This window comes from Terrapene carolina, unplaced genomic scaffold (assembly GCF_002925995.2).
Source record: "Terrapene carolina triunguis isolate 2854851 unplaced genomic scaffold, T_m_triunguis-2.0 Scaffold33715, whole genome shotgun sequence".
NCBI classification, from domain to species: Eukaryota; Metazoa; Chordata; order Testudines; family Emydidae; genus Terrapene; species Terrapene triunguis.
The window spans coordinates 349,374-367,462 of record NW_020698066.1 but is presented as its reverse complement, the minus strand read 5'-3'; the positions used below and the strand labels follow the sequence as shown (position 1 = coordinate 367,462).

At 45.4% G+C, this 18,089-nt stretch overlaps 1 protein-coding gene across 1 annotated transcript in view; it reads right to left on the bottom strand.

The window, feature by feature from the left end:
- The window catches only part of LOC112110663 (F-box/LRR-repeat protein 2), a 67,501-nt gene that overhangs the window by 11,628 nt on the left and 37,784 nt on the right, over positions 1-18,089 (bottom strand). The window contains exons 8-9 of the mRNA XM_026663470.1: positions 13,757-13,887; positions 2,497-2,557 (exon numbers count right to left, since the gene is read on the bottom strand). Coding sequence (XP_026519255.1) covers positions 2,497-2,557; positions 13,757-13,887 — 192 coding nt within the window. The remainder of the gene's footprint in view (positions 1-2,496; positions 2,558-13,756; positions 13,888-18,089) is intronic.

Here is an 18,089-nt window from a genome sequence, read left to right as displayed (position 1 = left end):
AATACCATCTAAGGAAGGTCAGCCATCAAAGCCTGAAGTGCTCCTGGCCAAAGTAATAGCTACTTGGCATGCAACATTCATCAAGAGGTGAAACAATGAGCACGTAGCAATAGGTTCAAAGGAGGCCCCATTAAAACTGAATCAAATTTAGATCCCAGGATGGAGTTGGGTCTCAAATACGTGGGAAAAGCCTACCCAAACCTTTCAAGAACTTTATAGTCATAGGGTTGAAGAAAACAGCATTCCACTATCCTATAGATGAAAGGGCTAAGATAGCAGCCAGATTAATCCTCAGGGCACTGACAGAAAGACATTTCTCCTTTAGGTGAAGCAGGTAATGAAGAATAAACTGAATGGGAACCCATAAATGAAAGGTAACTTTCTGCTGGGACCACACAGAGAACATCTTCCATTTTATGAAGCGTACCTGGTGGAGGGCTTTCTGCTATTCAAAAGAATGTTTCACACTGCAATAGAACAAGTAGACTCGTGAGTAGTTAACCACTAAACATAACCAATCAGGTGCAGGCTAAGAGGGCTGGAATGCAGTTTGGCTCTGATTCTGGGAAACTATGTCTGGGACCTGAGGAAGGATTATGGCAGGGGTGGCCAACCTGTGGCTCTGAAGCCACATGCGGCTCTTCAGAAGTTAATATACGGCTCCTTGTATAAGCACCGACTCCGGGGCTGGAACTACAGGCGCCAACTTTCCAATGTGCCGGGGGGGGGTTGCTCACTACTCAACCCCTGGCTCTGCCCCCAGTCCCTCCTCCCCTGAGCCTGCAGTGCCCTCGCTCCTCCCCTCCACCCCCAAAGCCTCCTGCCCGCTACAAAACAGCTGATCGGGAGGTGCGGGGAGACGCTGATCAGCGGGACTGCCGGTGGGTGGGAGGTGCTGGGAGTGGGAGCTGATGGGGGGCTGCTGACATATTACTGTGGCTCTTTGGCAATGTACATTGGCTCCTTAGGCTCAGGTTGGCCATCCCTGGATTATGGGATCTCAAATTGAAAGGTTCAACAGGTCTGAAAACCAGTGCTGTCAAGGCCAGGCTTCTGCTATCAAAATTAAACAGCATGATCTTGCCTGAGTTTGCCCACCACTCTCAGCACCACAGAGACTTGGGTGGTGGCGGGAGGGAAGCCTTAAAAAGTTTCCCCTTTCAGGATAGTAGAAAGGCATCTGATACGGACCCTGAACCGACACTCATCCTGAAACAGAACTGGTGACATTTCCTGTGCTGTCAGGTAATAATCACGTCCATTTCTGGCATTCCCCACATCTGAAAAATGGACTTTGCTATGTCAGGTCTGAGGGGACCATTTGTAATCTCTTCTGAACAATCTCCTGAAATGGTACACTAGACAGTTCTGACACCAGGGATGGTGAGATGCTTTGAGCATAATTTTGTTCTTGATGCAAAAAGACCAGAGGTTCATTGCTTCTTGGCAAAAGAGGTCTGACCTGGTACCTCCATGCTTGTTAAGGCGGAACATAGCAGCAGTGTTGTCTGAGTACTTGTATGGAACAAGCCACAATGTGGGAAAGAAATACTTAACAGGCCCCCAAATTACTGCAATAAAATCAAATAACCCAGAGAAAATATAAATACAAGAAGAACTAACTGACCTCCCCATATAGTTCACACAGAACTATTATTCAGCCCTTCCAAACCCTCATCTCCTCACAAGCCAGGGGAAAAGGTGCATCTTGCTGCACATGCTAACAAATTCGGGATGTTACAGCCCTGATAAGGAAGCATGTTCCAAAGGTCTAGAGAATACCCTGCCAACTGCCCCCTATGCCCCTGGAACTAAAATAGCTCTTGTTCATATCAAATGTTTGTTACACAACTCCTATTTAAATAAAAACATTTTTGTGCTTCATTTTATTTAAAATAAACCTTACACAATTTTATAAAAGAGTGAAACAAAAATTAGATCCATTAAAACAGAAACCTTTTCCCTTTAAATATTCAGTTCCATCCAGTCCCTTAATCAACACAGTAAGTCTGCTTCTAACTTTAAACGCTATAGAAGTCTCACTGAAGTCAATAGGCATGAGTTAAGGCTTAACTGAAAATATTATCTAGATATATTTTGCAGCAATAATTGATACACAGAACAATCTGCTATAAGGAGACTTTCTGTACTTAGGAAGCCTGCTTGCATTATATTTTATAGTTATAGGCTTTAAAATTATTTTTCTATATATGAAAAATACATGTGACTAAATTTAAATACTTTTAAAAAAAAATAAAAAGAGCAGGGGCGGGGAAGGAAGAAAGCCACTGTAAAAAATATTCCAAGCTCCAGTTATTTGTAAATACGTTCCAGAAATAAAATCAATTATTTTGGTTCTTTCCTGGCCACCTCCTCTAAGGGGCCTCTCTTCTACTCTACTTTCTTTTCATCATCCCCAACATGACTGGATAAATTCAGATATGTACGGTACCAGTGAAAATTAGGTAAACTGTACATTTTTAAAATAATCCTTACCCGTGCTAAAAGTGTAAAACCTGCATCTGTCAGGTGGGAACATCTTGCAGCTTCCAAAATCCTGAAAAAATAATTGTTTTCAACATAACAATATTAGTGATACAGTAATGAAAAGCAATTACTTCTTTTTATTTAAATCTATTGTCAATATGTTGTAACATAAAACTGATTTGAACCAAACTCATAAGTCCATTTTGCAATTTTAAAAAAGGCAGGACTGATTTTTGATTCAGCTAATCAGAAAGATGTTCAGGCTACATAGCAGAATTAAATTATGTACAATTAAGAATTATACCTATGGACATTTGTAAAGAAAAAAATTTACAGTGAATTCTTGTACTTGTAAGTCTATGTATCTACTTATTGTAATACTCAAAACTGTATTTTGAAAAATACCATTTTCACTGCATATCTTATTCCCGATACACAAAGAAGTGGAGTTTCTATGTTGGGGAAGAGTACAGAAAGAGTATACAGGGAGGAATTTAGGAAAGTGCAGGTCCAGCCATCACAATGTGCCTCCAATGTTCTATTTGTTGTCAGGTTCTTACATTAAGCATTTTGGCTTCAGATGTCAGAAAGCAAGGAGACAAATAGCTGTCAAAGCCAAAACGTAAAGCCAAACCTACCTGATTCAATCTTCCAGAAACAAATATAGAAATATATTAGGAAAAAACTCATCACCTGAGAAGCAGTCCCTTAGGAGAGGTGTGAGTGAAGTAAGATAGGAGAAAAAAGGAAACTATGACAAACAATACCAGTACGTATGGTTTTCATTGTAGTACTTCTGCTCTTTCCTTGTTCAAGTTTACACTAAGCAGATAGTAGTGAGCAGTGAGACTAACAAGGCGAGAATGTCACAGAGTAACCACGAGCACAAAGTCCCCCATTCAACACAACAGCCACTTCCTTTATGTTTGACAGACATAAAGGAGAGATAAAGGAAATAGACTAAGAGACTGCTGATTTAGATTTCTCTGTCTAAATGTAGCCACAGATTGCGTTTAAGAGGTAGCTAGAACTCAAGTGTCTCTCTTCATGGACAAAGAGGAAGGGGATAGCATCCCATATCCATTGGATAAATGTGATCTTACAGGATTCATACCTTCTCTGGGTCCTGAGATTGTGTAGAGGGCTTGGTTAGACTAGTCTAGCAACATGCTCAGGAGAAACTAGCATAGGTATCAAAGCTTAGAGGTAGGCTATCAAAATTTGCGTTTCTACCATAATGCATTACACATCTAGTATAAGTTTTCAAAGCACTAACCATAAAGCACTATTCAGAAATGCCTCAAAATCTCATCTCCCTCCCAGCAGGGTCGCTGAGTAAATATTCTCTTAGTACAGGAACCCTTTTCTATCAATAGGGCTATATTGAACATCCATATGTCCTTCATAGGTTTCTCAGGCCCACATTCTTCTTCAAGTGATGGTCCATATATGGATTCTAAACATGGGTGTGCAGTTTTTGTAGTAGTTTGCGTTGACCTGCACATCAACGTGGGTCATCCGTATGCTCGCATCTGAGGCTATCAGAGGCCGTGAGGGTTGACACCGCTCCAGTTCTCTCATCACCACATGGCCAGAGTCAGAATCCCTGTTCCTCAGTGCTCCTAGCCTTGCTAAAAGAGATGCTTGTCTGTTTTTCCAGTATATATAGTTGTATACAGATGTTTATAGTGTAGATTCCTAGTTGATCCTCATTGGACCCTTCCCCCATCAGGGAGATTATGCCCCGGCAAGCCGACTTCAAAAACTGTGCTTCATGCCTGCATTCCTTCTCTGTGAGCGACAAGCACCAACGGTGCCTCTACTGCCTCAGCAAAGCTCACATCATCACCTGCTGCTCCATCCGCCGCTCATTCCTGCTCAGAATGAGAGAAGTGAGAGAATTTCGCCTCCATAGGTTTCTAATGGAGGAGCTTATGCGCCCACGTGCGCAGTCAGATCCAGACCAGCAGATCACCTCCCATCACCACCATCCATCCTCCATCTTCCTCCAAGGCGCCAAACCCAGGGGTACCACCGCAGCCGCAGAAGCTCACTGTGAGCATAAGAAACATGGACATGGGCATAAGGTTGGCTCCCCAACAGGGACTGCCCCTAAACACAGTGTTGCCTTCCTGAGCCATGCCAAGTCGGGTGAGAAGTCATGCACCAACCCGACTGCTCCAGCTCCCAAGAAACCCCAGACGGAGCATAACTTGAAGTACCGATGTGATCCACTGGTGTCACCTCCGGCCCCGGTCACTGGTCCAGCACCCTTATCACTTCTGGTACTAGTGATGATGCCGGGCCCCTCCAGGCCACCACGCATGGTTCCCTGCACACCTGGAACCACTGATGCCTACTGCAGAGCTGTTGCTCCCACACATTCCCAGGTTCCCCACTACTGTCTGGTCCCCCATCCACCACTGAGCTCCCTTCTCTGGTGGATGAACCTTTCCGTCTTTTCCCAGCACGATGCATATCTTCCACCCATCTTGCACCAGCGGCTCCACCCCTATTAGACCCGTCCTCCAACTCAGAAGACTTTTCAGAGCTGGATTCCCTCATTCTCACCCGGCCAATCTCATAGCCCATATCCCAGGCGCCGACCATCCTATCTACTGGTATATGACCTTACTTCCGACCCAGGGCTCCGCTATCCCTGATGTCTGCCAATACCTAGCAACCTGTACACTTGGCCTCACTGGCCTTCTTGGGACCGCTACCAGGACTGTGGACTACTACTGGTAGCCTCTTACCAACCTGGCCACACACCAGACCTTTCTCGGTTGACGACGAACCAGAGGACGCTACAGTACAGCCGGTACCATCAGTACCGCCAGTCCCCACTGTAGCCTCGTTGTCACCAGACGAGGCACTAATTCCGCCTTCCCTCTGGATGACCATAAACAATACCACAACCTTCTTCAGCAGCAGCTCTTGGCCTCCCAGTGGAGGAAGACCAGGACACATGAAACCAGCTCCAGAATACCCTGAAACTGCCGGGACCCTCTCGCACTGCCCTCCACATCCATGGGTCCATGCTGCAACCAGCACAGTTGGTCTGGCATACACCCTACTCCTAAGCAGCAGAGTGGCGATACTTCATCCCATTGAAAGGAACAGACTTCCTTTTCACCCCCCCATTCCCAACTCACTGGTGGTTCACGTGGCGATGGAATGCACTTGCCAACAACACCTGAAGTCCACCCTCACAAACACCCCCACCCCGGACAGAGTGGCAAAGAAGCAGGACCAATTCTGCATCACCAATTACAAGGCCATGTTGGCAAAGTACAACTTTCTCATGTACTGCAAACTTTCGGAGTTTCAGGGTTTTCTTCTGCCAAACAACATTAGTTCCAGACACTACTTGATGAGGGCAAACTGGTTACTAAGGTGAGCCTCCAGGCAGTGGTTGATGCCACTGACACCACCTCACGCTCACTGGCGACCGGAGTCGTACCCCGACGTGACTCCTTGCTCCAATCGTCCAGACCTCTCTTGAGGACCTCCCCTTCGATAACCAGAAACTTTTTAGTGACAGGACGGACGAGTCCCTGCATTCACTCAAAGACTCTCGCGCCACTCTGCGGTCGCTTGGCATTTACACCCCAGCCTCTTCCCACTCTACTTCCATAGACAACAAGAGCCATCATGACATCATCAGCATGCTCAGTAGCCCCATTACTCTGCTACTACAACCTCCGCACCCTCAACCCTCCTGCTATGTCAGTCTAAGCAACAATTTTGACACTCTCACCAAGACTCGTAAACGTATCCCTACCCCTCCATCTTGCCCTCTTTGCCCACAATTGGGGCAAGATCACCACAGACCACTGTGTACTGGACATCATTCACATGGGGTACTCTATAGAATTCTTCACATTCCCCCTCCGCCCATTGCCTGCCCCACACTGGCTGTGGAGATCTTCTCCGAGAGGAAGCAGATGCCCTTCTCCAGAAAGGTGCCATTACCATTACCATCCCCCTCCATTCCAGGGCTGCGGCTTTTACTCCCCATATTTCCTTATTCTGAAGAAGGGAGGCGGCTGCCACCCCATACTCAACAGGTTTGTATGAAAATTCAAGTTCCGGATGGTCATGCTTCCCCTCATTATCCCTTCTGTCTCCCACGGAGCCTGGTTCATGGCTCTCAATGTGAAAGACGCATATTTCCACATTGATATTCACCTGGCTCATTGGAAGTTTTTCCGCTTTATGGTTGGTCACTCCCACTATCAGTTCCATGTCCTCCCCTTTGGTATCGTCCCCAATCCACATGTATTCACAAAAGTCTTCACCATTGTCACAGCCCACATGCTATGCCTCTGCCACTCCATGTTTCCCTACCTAGACGACTGGCTCCTACTGGCAACTTCACGCAACCACCTCCTCTGAGCTATCCAGACTCTTTGCGATATCCTCACCAATCTGGGCATTTGTATCAATGAGGAGACGTCCATCCTTGTTCCTACCCAACAGATCACATTTATTGGGGCATGCCTGGACACTCTCGTGGGTCAGGCTTTCCTCCTGGCAGATCGGTTTACCATCTTTACTTCTCTCATCGCTTTACGCCACAAACCACACACCTGCATCTGCGAATGCCTTTCCTTCCTTGGCCACATGGCAGCCTGCACATCTGTAATGCCCCATGCCCACCTCTATATGCGCTGCCTTCAACTATGGATCAAAGCAATCTACAAACCGGAGACAGACCGCTTGCAAGTCTGTCCCTCTCCCGTTTCGTCCTGGCCTCCCTCACCTGGTAGACTGACCTGTCCACGGTACTGATAGGCACCCTGTTACACTTCCCACCTCCTGCACCACTCTAACTATGGATACCTCCCCATAAGGGGTTGGGGCACCCACCTGGATGCTCACATGGCCCAGGGCCTTCCCCTCATATGATCACGTCACATTTAACTGCTATCCGACAACATGGTGGCAATTTTATATATCAACAAGCAAGGCAGTGCCAGGTTGCCCCCTCTGTGTGTGGAGGCCATCCAACTCTGGAACTGGTGTATCAGATACGATATCACGATACAGGCCATGTACCTTCCAGACGCCAGCAACTCCCTCACGTACATGCTCAGCAGGTCATACTCAGCAGGTCCTTCTATGCTAACCATGAGTGGGAACTACATGATCCCACACTACGCTCAGAATTCTACTGCTGGGGCCCCTTGGCGTTGGGACCTGTTCGCAACCAACAAGAACCAAAAACTCCCCCTCTTTTGTTCCAGAGCAGCACTTGGGATGGACTCACAGGGCGTTGACTTTCTCCTGCCCTGGACCAACAAAGTCCACTATGCCTTCTGCCCATTCCCCTCCTGTGCAAGATTTGATGGGATTGAGCGACGTTCATACTATGTCAAGTATCAGAGGGGTAGCCGTGTTAGTCTGGATCTGCAAAAAGCAACGGAGGGTCCTGTGGCACCTTTAAGACTAACAGATGTATTGGAACAAAAGCTTTTGTGGGTGAATGCCTGCGTCTGACGAAGTGGGCATTCACCCACGAAAGTTCATACTGATAGTCCCCTTCTGGCCTCACCAATATTGGCTCATGGACCTCCTCCACCTCTCTGCTCATCCCCGGATCCACCTCTGCCCTCACCCAGATCTCCTCACACAGGCGCAGGGCCGACTCTGACATCCCAACCTGTGCCCGCTGCATCCCACGACCTGGTATTTGGATGGAGCTCGCAAGGAAGCAGAGCATGTTCCACGTCAGTGCATGACATCAAGCACAGCAGGAGGCCGCCCACTAGGGCCTGCTATCAGGCGAAATGGACGTGTTTCACCGCCTGGGCATGCTGACAACATCACCCACTAGACTCCATCTCCATTCCTATCCTCCTGGACTACCTTCTCCAACTTGAGATGGGCCTATTTGCCTTCCAGTACCCACCCTCCATCGCCTCTGCTATGGACTACTTTGCTTACCGGTTAGAGGGATATTGGAGCAGCAGCGACCCGCATGACCTCTTATAGACTCGGGTGCGAGCTTGCAGACGATGCGTTTGGGTTCAATGGACACTACTACAAAAACTGTTCCGGCTCCGACACAGGGTACACATGCACACCCATGTTTGGAATCCAAGTAGGGACCACACATCTCAAAGAAAGCTCCAGTTACAGTAAATAACCTCCTCTTTTGTAGTTTTGAGCAGCTCATCATAGGTGGTTAGCAACCCTTAATGAAAGCCTGGATAGAGCAAACACATAACTGGTGCGAAAATGATTTAGAATGTCAAGCATAAGGGAAAACATGTTTTAGAACCATCCATGTGTTATCCCTTTCTTTGTTTGCATACCACTAATCTTTTTTCAGTTCTAATTATGTGTGTGACCTCTGTCTCTCATCAATTCTGCAAACCTCTTCTCTAATGCTCCATAACATAAAAACATGCATAGTGATGGGATATGCTTTAAAAAGAAAGAGCAATCACACAACTTACTTGCTACACATCTGGTTGAAAAGCACTGAACACTGGTGCACGGGCAGCAGTGGGTGAGAAAGGAAACGAATGGCAATTCCACCTTCAGATTAGTTGCCCCTAGATCTAGTGACAGGGGGTGTGGAGAGGTGACCTAACAGCTGTCCTACTGTGTCATTCAGCTAGGGAGCCATGATGCAGATTAGGTTGGGCCATAATATTGGGGCATACTGATCACAGATATTGCACTGATAAGCATGAGGGTGAGTAAGGTTCTGGTGTTGGTCTGTTTTGATGATTGCATCAGATTTGATGTGGCTGTCTAGAGAAATTCTTTCTATGCACTGGCTGGCATTTTCTCCGTTTATTTCTTTATACTATAACTAGTTTTGGAGGGGGATGCAGGTGACTGGCCATCTTAACTGGCTTTGGTGTGTGACAGATACATAGATCAGGGGTCGGCAACCTACAGCATGCGTGCCAAAGGTGGCACATAAGCCGATTTTTACTGTCACGCTGCTGCCAGCCGGGATCCCGGCTCCCGGCCCCGCTCAGCCCCCTGCCTGCCTAGGTGAACAGAATCCTAGGCCGGCAGCGGGCTGAGCAGGGCTGATGGCCAGGAGCCAGCGGCCGGAACTCCAGACCATCAGCTGGCTGAGCCGCTCAGCCCGCCGCCGGTCTGGGGTTCCGTCCACCGGCCCCACTCAGCCAGCTGCCGGTGTAGGGTTCTGGCCGCCGACCCCTTGCCAGCCAGGGTCCCGGCCGCTGGCACTGCTCAGCCTGCTGCCAGCCTGAATGGAGGGAACCCCGGGCTGGCAGTGGGCTGAGCGGGGCCAGCGGACGGAACCCCAGACTGGCAGCAGGCTGAGCAGCTCAGTGCACTACTGGTTTGGGGTTCCGCCTGTGCTGGCGGTCTGGGGTCCCGGCCGCCGGCCCCGCTGATCCCGCTGCTGGCCTGGCTGAGCCGCTCAGCCCGCCGCCGGTCTGGGGGTCCTGCCGCCAGCCCCTTGCCAGCCAGGGTCCTGGCCGCCGGCCCCACTCAGCCCACTGTCGACCTGGGTGAACAGAACCCCGGCTGGCAGCAGGCTGAGCAGAATCCCAGATCGGCGTCAGGTTGCCGGCCCCTTGCCAGCCGGGGTCTCGGCCCCGTTCAGCCCGCTGCCGGCCTGGATGGATGGGGCGGGGCCGGCGGACGGGACCCCAGTCTGGGGTTCTGTCGGGGGCCCCTGTAAATGTAAAATTTATTTTGGCACGCGAAACTTTAAATTACTGAAGACTTGGCACGCCACTTCTCAAAGGTTGCCGACCCCTGACATAGATAGTGGATCTGAGTTATGGTGCGGTCTTGCTGAAGATCTGAGGACACTGTTTTTAGGAAACTACAATTACAGTTAAGTGATTTTCTCTTTCTTCCAAGGTAAGCATCCTCAGAATAGTCATACTCTTTGGAGACTACAAAGGTAAAAGGGAGGTATCTCTGCTAAGGAAACCGAAGAAGAAAAACCTGGACAGACAGACACAGCGAGAGATTCCAAGCTATGTATGACAAACCAGAGGGAGGAAAGAGTTGTAACTCAACTTGGAAAGAGAATTCATTCATGACACCTTGTCTAATAGCACTACATAGGGAGCAGCCATGACTGCCTTGTAAGACTAGAGCTAAGACTGAAGGCTGCCCATTGTCACTTGTGTGTTAGAATGCATTTATGATTAATACAGTTCTTGACTGAGATCATTCTAAATAATCCTTACACAGGTAAGGTTTAAGTAGTCGTGTGTTTCAAAGTGCTAACCCTAAAGCACTACTCAGAAATGCCTCAAAATCTCATCTCCTTCACAAGTCTACCCAGTGTACGGTCAGTTAGTAAATACTCTCTGTAATACAGGAACCATCTTCTCTCAATAGGGCTATATTGAACATCCATGAGCAACTCTTTATAGGCTTGTTAAGCCCATGTTCTGTGATCTTGAGCAGTTCATCATTGGTGGTTAACAATTGTTAATGAAAGATCTAAGTGTGTAAGAAAGAGCACTATATGGCTACACCTGCCATTGTCATATGCAGTTGAACAGGAAACAACCTATTCCCCCCTTTTCAGCTGAAGTATAGTAGATCATTGAATGTTGATTTTACTCTATTAAGTACACAGGATATTTTCTACTAGAAGAATTGCAGAGTTGGCAATACTTGAACTATTTTCTCCCCTTTCTCCTCAAGAGAGGGTGCATGCATTGCCAAAGCACCTTTCTGATTCATTGGATTCCTCACTCTTTCCTAAAGGATAGAGAGAAATAGGTGATAAGAGTGTGAAGAAGAAGCAAGGCACTGACAGTCTTGATCTGAGTTTAATCACCATAGTACTTTTTGTAATGGTAATTCTGCAGAAAGCCTGAGAACAGCATGTGGAGTTGTAAGACTGATCCCTGGATAGCAAATATTCTTATAAGGCCTGCCCCTAAATTGGCCAGTGAGTAGATCAGCTGATCTAATTTTGGGAAGGGAGTTAGAAGGTTTCTGCAGGTTTTCTAGTTCTTCACAAGATGTGTTATTTAGGAGGTACAAAGAAGTGGGGAGTTGTATCTCCCGTTGATTGAAAATTTTAATACAGTATATTTTAGTACATAGTCTTGAAGCTCAGTCTATGGCAATTTGCATTACCCTTACTTTGGATGAGAGACGGATCTATGGGGATCATTTTGTCAGATTCATTTTCCTTGGTGGTATCTTGTTACTGTATGAGAAATGGCTGAAGCCTGTCCCCTTGTGGCACTGAGGGAGACTAACAAGCTACAGGGTAGTAAATCAGGCTTGCTTAGCTAGCAGTACATTTTCTGGTGCCCCGCGTTGGGTGCTTCCTTACATTTTTCTTGAGAGATTTCTCATGAGAGTTGTCTTTCACTTCAAAGGAGGAGTGTGGGACTGATCGGTATTTTAGGCCTCTTTCTTTGCCTTAGAAAGTGAGCCAGGAATAATTTCAAAGTATCTATATTTTTCTGACATCAGTTAGAGAGAAAGACTCAAGATTTGTCCTAACTAGTGGCAAGGGGTTTAGCCTTCTAAGGAGTGTGACAAACCAGTTTGAAAAGACTCTTGTGACTGAAGCAAGAGCATGCATAAGCACTCATAGCTATTTGCATAAGCAGCCAAATTTGGATCAGATACAGACATTGACTTGAAGAGAGTATTTCTAAATTAAACAAAAGCTCTTTTTTTTCTACCAATCAGATTAAAAATGAACATGGCAGAATGTGCTTGGTAATTACATACAATACTGGCATCCAAATATAGTTTGTCAGAATTTTTTTTTATACAAAGTTTACTGATATATATTTTCCTTAATGGTTCATAATTAAAGTTTAATTGGTCAGCCTCCCTAAGAACTGTTATGACTCTTGAATCTGTTTCTGTCATAATTAAGGTTTAAACTTCATTTTAAGAAGCTTAATATCTTTGTATTAAAAAATCAACCTTAAAAGGAAAATGTCTTACACTTTTAATTAGAGTTGCCCCATAACAGAAATCTTCTTCATGACTAGGATGGAGGCAGATATCCATTTCTGCATTAAACAGAATCTTCAAAATATTGAGAAATGAGGATTAACTGTGCAGGGTTACCATACACTGTCAAATAGCTATATTTCACTCCTGAGATGGCTGCATTTTAGTGGTGGGTGAAATAAAATCTGTGTAGGAACTGCCCATAATTACAGCATCTAACATACACACAGAGGTTTGTGGCTTGAAATCACTCTTGATACCATATATCACTTTAAGTAAAGTAGCCCAAGGAAGGGAAACTATAGTGAATACTTACCCTTTAGAGAAAGTTTCCTTAGAGTTAAATAAAATTACTTTGGTTCATATAGCGTGCAAGGTGCAGCTAATACCACTATAATATAAAAAGTTAACAGCAAATTTATATTATTTCTGAATTGGCAGATAATTTACTTATAGTAATAACATTATGAAGATAAATTCAGATATACTTAACCAGATTCTTTTCCTTGTTCCAGACCCTCTGTGCTGCTCTGGTTGTGTAAAGGGGCCAAAAGCAAAAACATCTCTAGCGCTGAGCATTGCCCCATTTTGGGAGAGTCACCAGCTGGCTTTAGAGCAGGCACGGTCAACACCTATGCCATTCCCACTGCAACCCTCAGCATAAGGGCATTACAATCTGAAGGAGGGAGAGATGTAGCCAAAGTGCTACTATACTATAGCTATTCTTGGCTGGCATATTGGACCTAAAGGCTGTTCTAAGTACACCCATGCTGGGAAAGAACAAGACAGAGGATCAGGGAGCTGCAACTAACTTCATTTTGAGCCACTCCACCTCAGCTGAGCCCATCAGATATTGGGTGTAGATGACAATTTAGACCATTGTGCATTTAAGTCTAACAATGCTGGGCAGCATAGCATACTAATGGCAAAACACACCTAAAATGTCACCTACGTGTAGTTCTAGGTCAGTATTTCAGGTCTGATTTACAGTACTATTTGTAAGGCAAAAGAAGAAGATAACGAACCATAAAATGTAGTATATATTGGACAGATCCTCAGCTTGTGGAAATTGTCACATGACAACTCACAGCAGCTGAGGATCCTTTGTATGTATCTATGAAGTAATATAGAGTCAGTTAGTAACTGTGGCTTAAATTCTTTTTCCTCTTTTCACATGATATGCAGGGGTTGGGTTTTTGCCCTGATGCTGAACACCCTTAACTCCAATGGAAATCAATGGAAGTTGAAGGTGCTCAGAATTTCATAGGAGAAACTTAATCTCCCAGGATCAGGCCAATGATGAATATAAAAACTGTGACATACTCACTTCAATCTCGGACAGTTTAGACCAAGTGCTGTGAGAGAAGCATCTGTAAGGTTGCTACAACCAGAAACACACAGTGACTGAAGTCTGTGGCATCCTCTACAAATTTTTACAATGCCTTCATCTGAAATTTGCTGCAACAAATAAAAAAGGTTGAAGTTTATCCTGCTATCAAGTAATTTGTCTAGGAATAAAAATAGAGCCATGAAGTATGACATCAGATCAACAATGTGCAACCATGATAAGTTGTCTATTTTCATCCACAAAACGTCAGCAGGAAATCACACACCAGGTGACAACTCTGCTTCTTTGAGACAACCACCACATAGGATTCCTGCTCACCCACATCTTTTTGTAGATTTGAGATTCTGTTCTAAGGCAGTGTGAAGCTGGGTTTTCTCCGATCTTTGGCATGGTTTTCATGTGGCAAATATTTTAATTTACAATCACATGCAGTTTGTATTTTTAGGGAAGCTTTTCCTTTCCACAAATTTAGGGATTAGCTAAGAAATGTCTAGAGGGAGTTGAGGCACTAGCAGTTAGAATGAAAGATGAGGGAGGGGTTCATGCCCAATGCCACAGACTGCCAAAAACTAAGAGCAATTACCATCTATCTTGCACTGGGGATGCAAAACCCAAGAGTGGGAATCCTATTGTATGGTATCTTCAAAGAAACAGAATTACAGGTCATCAACTATTTCTTATCCCCATTTTACAGAAGGTATGTTGAAATACAGAGATTTGCCCCCAAATTACCCAGGAAGCCTGCAGCAGACCCAGGAAAAGAACCCAGACCTCTCATTTCCCTGTCCTTTGAGTTAATCTTTCATTATAGTGTTCTGGTTTAGCCACTCTGATAGAAAGAACTAACTTATGTTCTGATATGCCTGGTGTTGAATTTGCATGGTCATTTTCTGAAACAGGCATAATTGAAAACAGCTCCTCAATACTAGTTGCACACATGATATGAATAGTCTTCTAGGACACAATGAAGGATTATGATATTTAGAAAGATGAATTGTGTCAGTTCTTCTGGATCCTCCTTTCTGAAAGAAGTGTTTTTCCTACTTTGGTAACTTAACGTTTCCCAAATAAATTATCCTTTGTGTTAATACAAGCTCATTCCTCTTTTGATTGTCATTCCCATGTGATGAAAACAGTGATTTCTGCTGCCTTTTGAGATGACTGTGTTTATTACTTTTATGAGCCAATTATCTAGATATGTTAATATGACCTTATTTCTGAGACTAACCACTACCACAAACATTACTTTTGGTAGCCAAAAAACCCCCCAGTCTTGGAACTTAGATTAGCACAGTCTAGAAAGATGTGCATTGGTAATATACTATATTTTCCCATCTGAAAACTGAAGCAGCTTTCACGATTCTAGAATACTAGCAGATTAAAAAACAGGTACACCTCATAGCTACACCTGATGTAAATCCTCCTGGATCCACAGACAGGAGACTAGATTTTAGAGTTTCCATCTTGAATCATTTTAATTTGACAGACATATTGAACCATTTTAGACCTAATATTGGTCCTGTATCTTCCGGCATTGTAGAAAGAGTATATATCTTAAATTCTTGACTGAATGGCTTCTATTATTTTACTTGGCGCCAACTATCTAGAATTTTTCTTATTTTGGTCTTTGAAAATGATATTATTGTGACAGTAGTAAGCAGATGATTGAACTTGACTTGGTGACCACTGCAGAAGGATGGAACTCTACATTAATTTGTAAACCAAACCCCCTCTCTCTGAAATTATCCAAGATTTCACAGCACCTAGATCCTTTTCATGAAAGAGTTACAATTAAATCCACAGTGCTCATAAAGATGTTTGCAATCCACAGATCATATAAATTCTGAATGCAATACCTCTTGAATATGAGGTATAATAATAATCTCCATGGGCAATGCCAGTTCACTTTATTACCATGTCAATGCCACGCTAACTTCTAAGGACCACAAAAATGAACCTGCAAATCTTGTTAGGGATGGATCGCACTTCTGAGTTTAGTAAGCTCCATAGTGCTAACCTATGAACCATCTAAGCAACATGCTGCACCTGTAGCCTCTGAGAACATGTTTCATAGCAGTAAGCTATTGGGCCAGATTCTTCAAAGCAGTGCAAAACCACCAGTCCACTATGGCCCCAAAACTAACAATCAGCTTATGGAGAATTACCCCATTGTAAAGGTAATCTTCCAGTGACACAGAGTCAATGTAGGGGCTCTTATACAACTCATACTCTCAAGTACTAATACAGCAGAGAAGATGAGCAGGCATGGAATGTCATGCACTAGACTGGATCTTCAGCAGCACTTTGACTGTGCTGTGACTGTGACTGTTGTAACCTGGTGTAAGTTAGCACAGAATTCAGACTAGTCCAGTGATCACCAACTGGTCGATCGCGATCGACTGGTCGATCCTGGAGACTCTTCCAGTTAATCGCGATTTCCGGCCGCTAAAAGTCCAGCGGTGCAGTAGAGCTGTCACTAAGGCAGGTTCCCTGCCTGCCCTGGCCCCACGCCACTCCCGGAAGCAGCCAGCACCCCCCCATGACTCCGGGGGAGAGAGGGGACAGGGGTCTCTGTGCACTGTTCCTGCCTGCAAGCACCGCCCCCGCAGCTCCCATTGGCCAGGAACAGGGAACTATGGGCAATGGGAGCTGCGGGGGTGGTGCCTGCAGAGAGGGGCAGTGCGCAGAGCCATGTACCTCACCAGGAGCCACAGGAGTGCGTTGGCCCTTTTCGGGAGCGGTGTGGGGCCGGGACAGGCAGGGAGCCTGCCTTAGCTCCAGCGCATCGCCGATCGGGAGCCACCAGAGGTCAGTGACACCCAGCAAGATCCCGCACCCCAACCACCAGCCCTGAGCCCCCTCCCGGAGCCAGCACCCTATACCCCCTACTCCACCCCGAACCGCCTCCTGCACCCCAACACACTGCCCCAGCACGGAGCCCCCTCCTGCACCTAAACTCCCTCCCAGAGCTTGCATCCCTCACCCTCTCCTGCACACCAACTCCCTGCCCCAGGCTCAGCCCGGAGCCCCCTTCCACATGCCTAACCCCTTGGCCCCAGCACAGAGCCCGCACCCCATCCCAAACCCCAACCTCCTGCCCCAGCCCAGTGAGTGAGGGTGGGGGGGGGGAATGAGTGACAAAGAGGGGCAGCATGGAGTGAGTGGGGCAGGGCTTTGGGGAAGGGGCGGGGTAGATCCTGGGTTGCACTTAAATTAAAAAAGTGATCTTGTGCGTAAAAAGGTTTGAGACCACTGGGCTAGTCTAACAATTGCAGAGAGACCAGCCTGCACAGAGCTACATCAAGACCAGGTAAAGCCTCCAAACTGGTGCTCCATGTAGGCTAGCCACATCCCAGGATCTGGCCCATTGTTTGGTGAAGCGTCTCAATTCCTTGAATCAGAATATTTGTTTTACCGAGTTTTACAATCTCCGTGGATGTATTATGCTACTTGAACTAAAGATATTTGATTTATGAAGCTTAGACACTATGCCATGAAACTTCTAAACACTTGTGGTGAATGCATATTCCTCCAATCAAACTTAGTTTTATAGATTTTATTTATTCTGTTTTTGAATGTAAAGCTTTTAAATTCTTTGAAGCATACCACTTGGATTAGAAAGGTTATCCCAACTCTTCAAGCAGCAGTTGCAGAATCTATACGTTCTGCAGAACTCTAGAAGTTCAAATATCCAAATTAGCTACCCAATCTTAAAAAAATAGTCCTATGCATTAAATCTTACAGAGGACAAAAAAATCAATTATGAGGGTCCCATTTTAGAAGCCAGATTGCCAAAGAATACTGAATTATTTTTGAGTTTGAATTCAGATCCCATATAGGCTGAAGAAATAGTGGAATGGTGATATCACAAAAGTTTAGACACTGAATGTTTAGCAGCTGAGCAATTGAGAGGAAGATTCTTAGTAAGACTTCTTGGGTTTTGTCTGTAGTAACATCTACCTATGTGACTAACATTTTAGATGCAGAAAGACTGTTAAAAGCTTCTATACCCTTGTCCCTTCAGTTAAGATGTTAGAGTTCACAATAAACATCCATGAGACCTCCCAGAGGTCCTCCAGCAAAATCTGACTTCTAAGGTTAAAATCAAACAGAACAACAACTTGGGGGAAAAAATTCAGGCCTTCTTTATATGGCAAATAAAAAAGGGGGAAAGCTCCATCTCCACCCTGGATCTTTAAAGAAAATAAGCATGCAAAACTTCATGAAGAAAGGGAAGAAGTAAGGATTGTAATGGAAATTGCCTCACTGTCTCACCCTGTTAGTTTTTAACTACTGCAAGACCTCTAATATA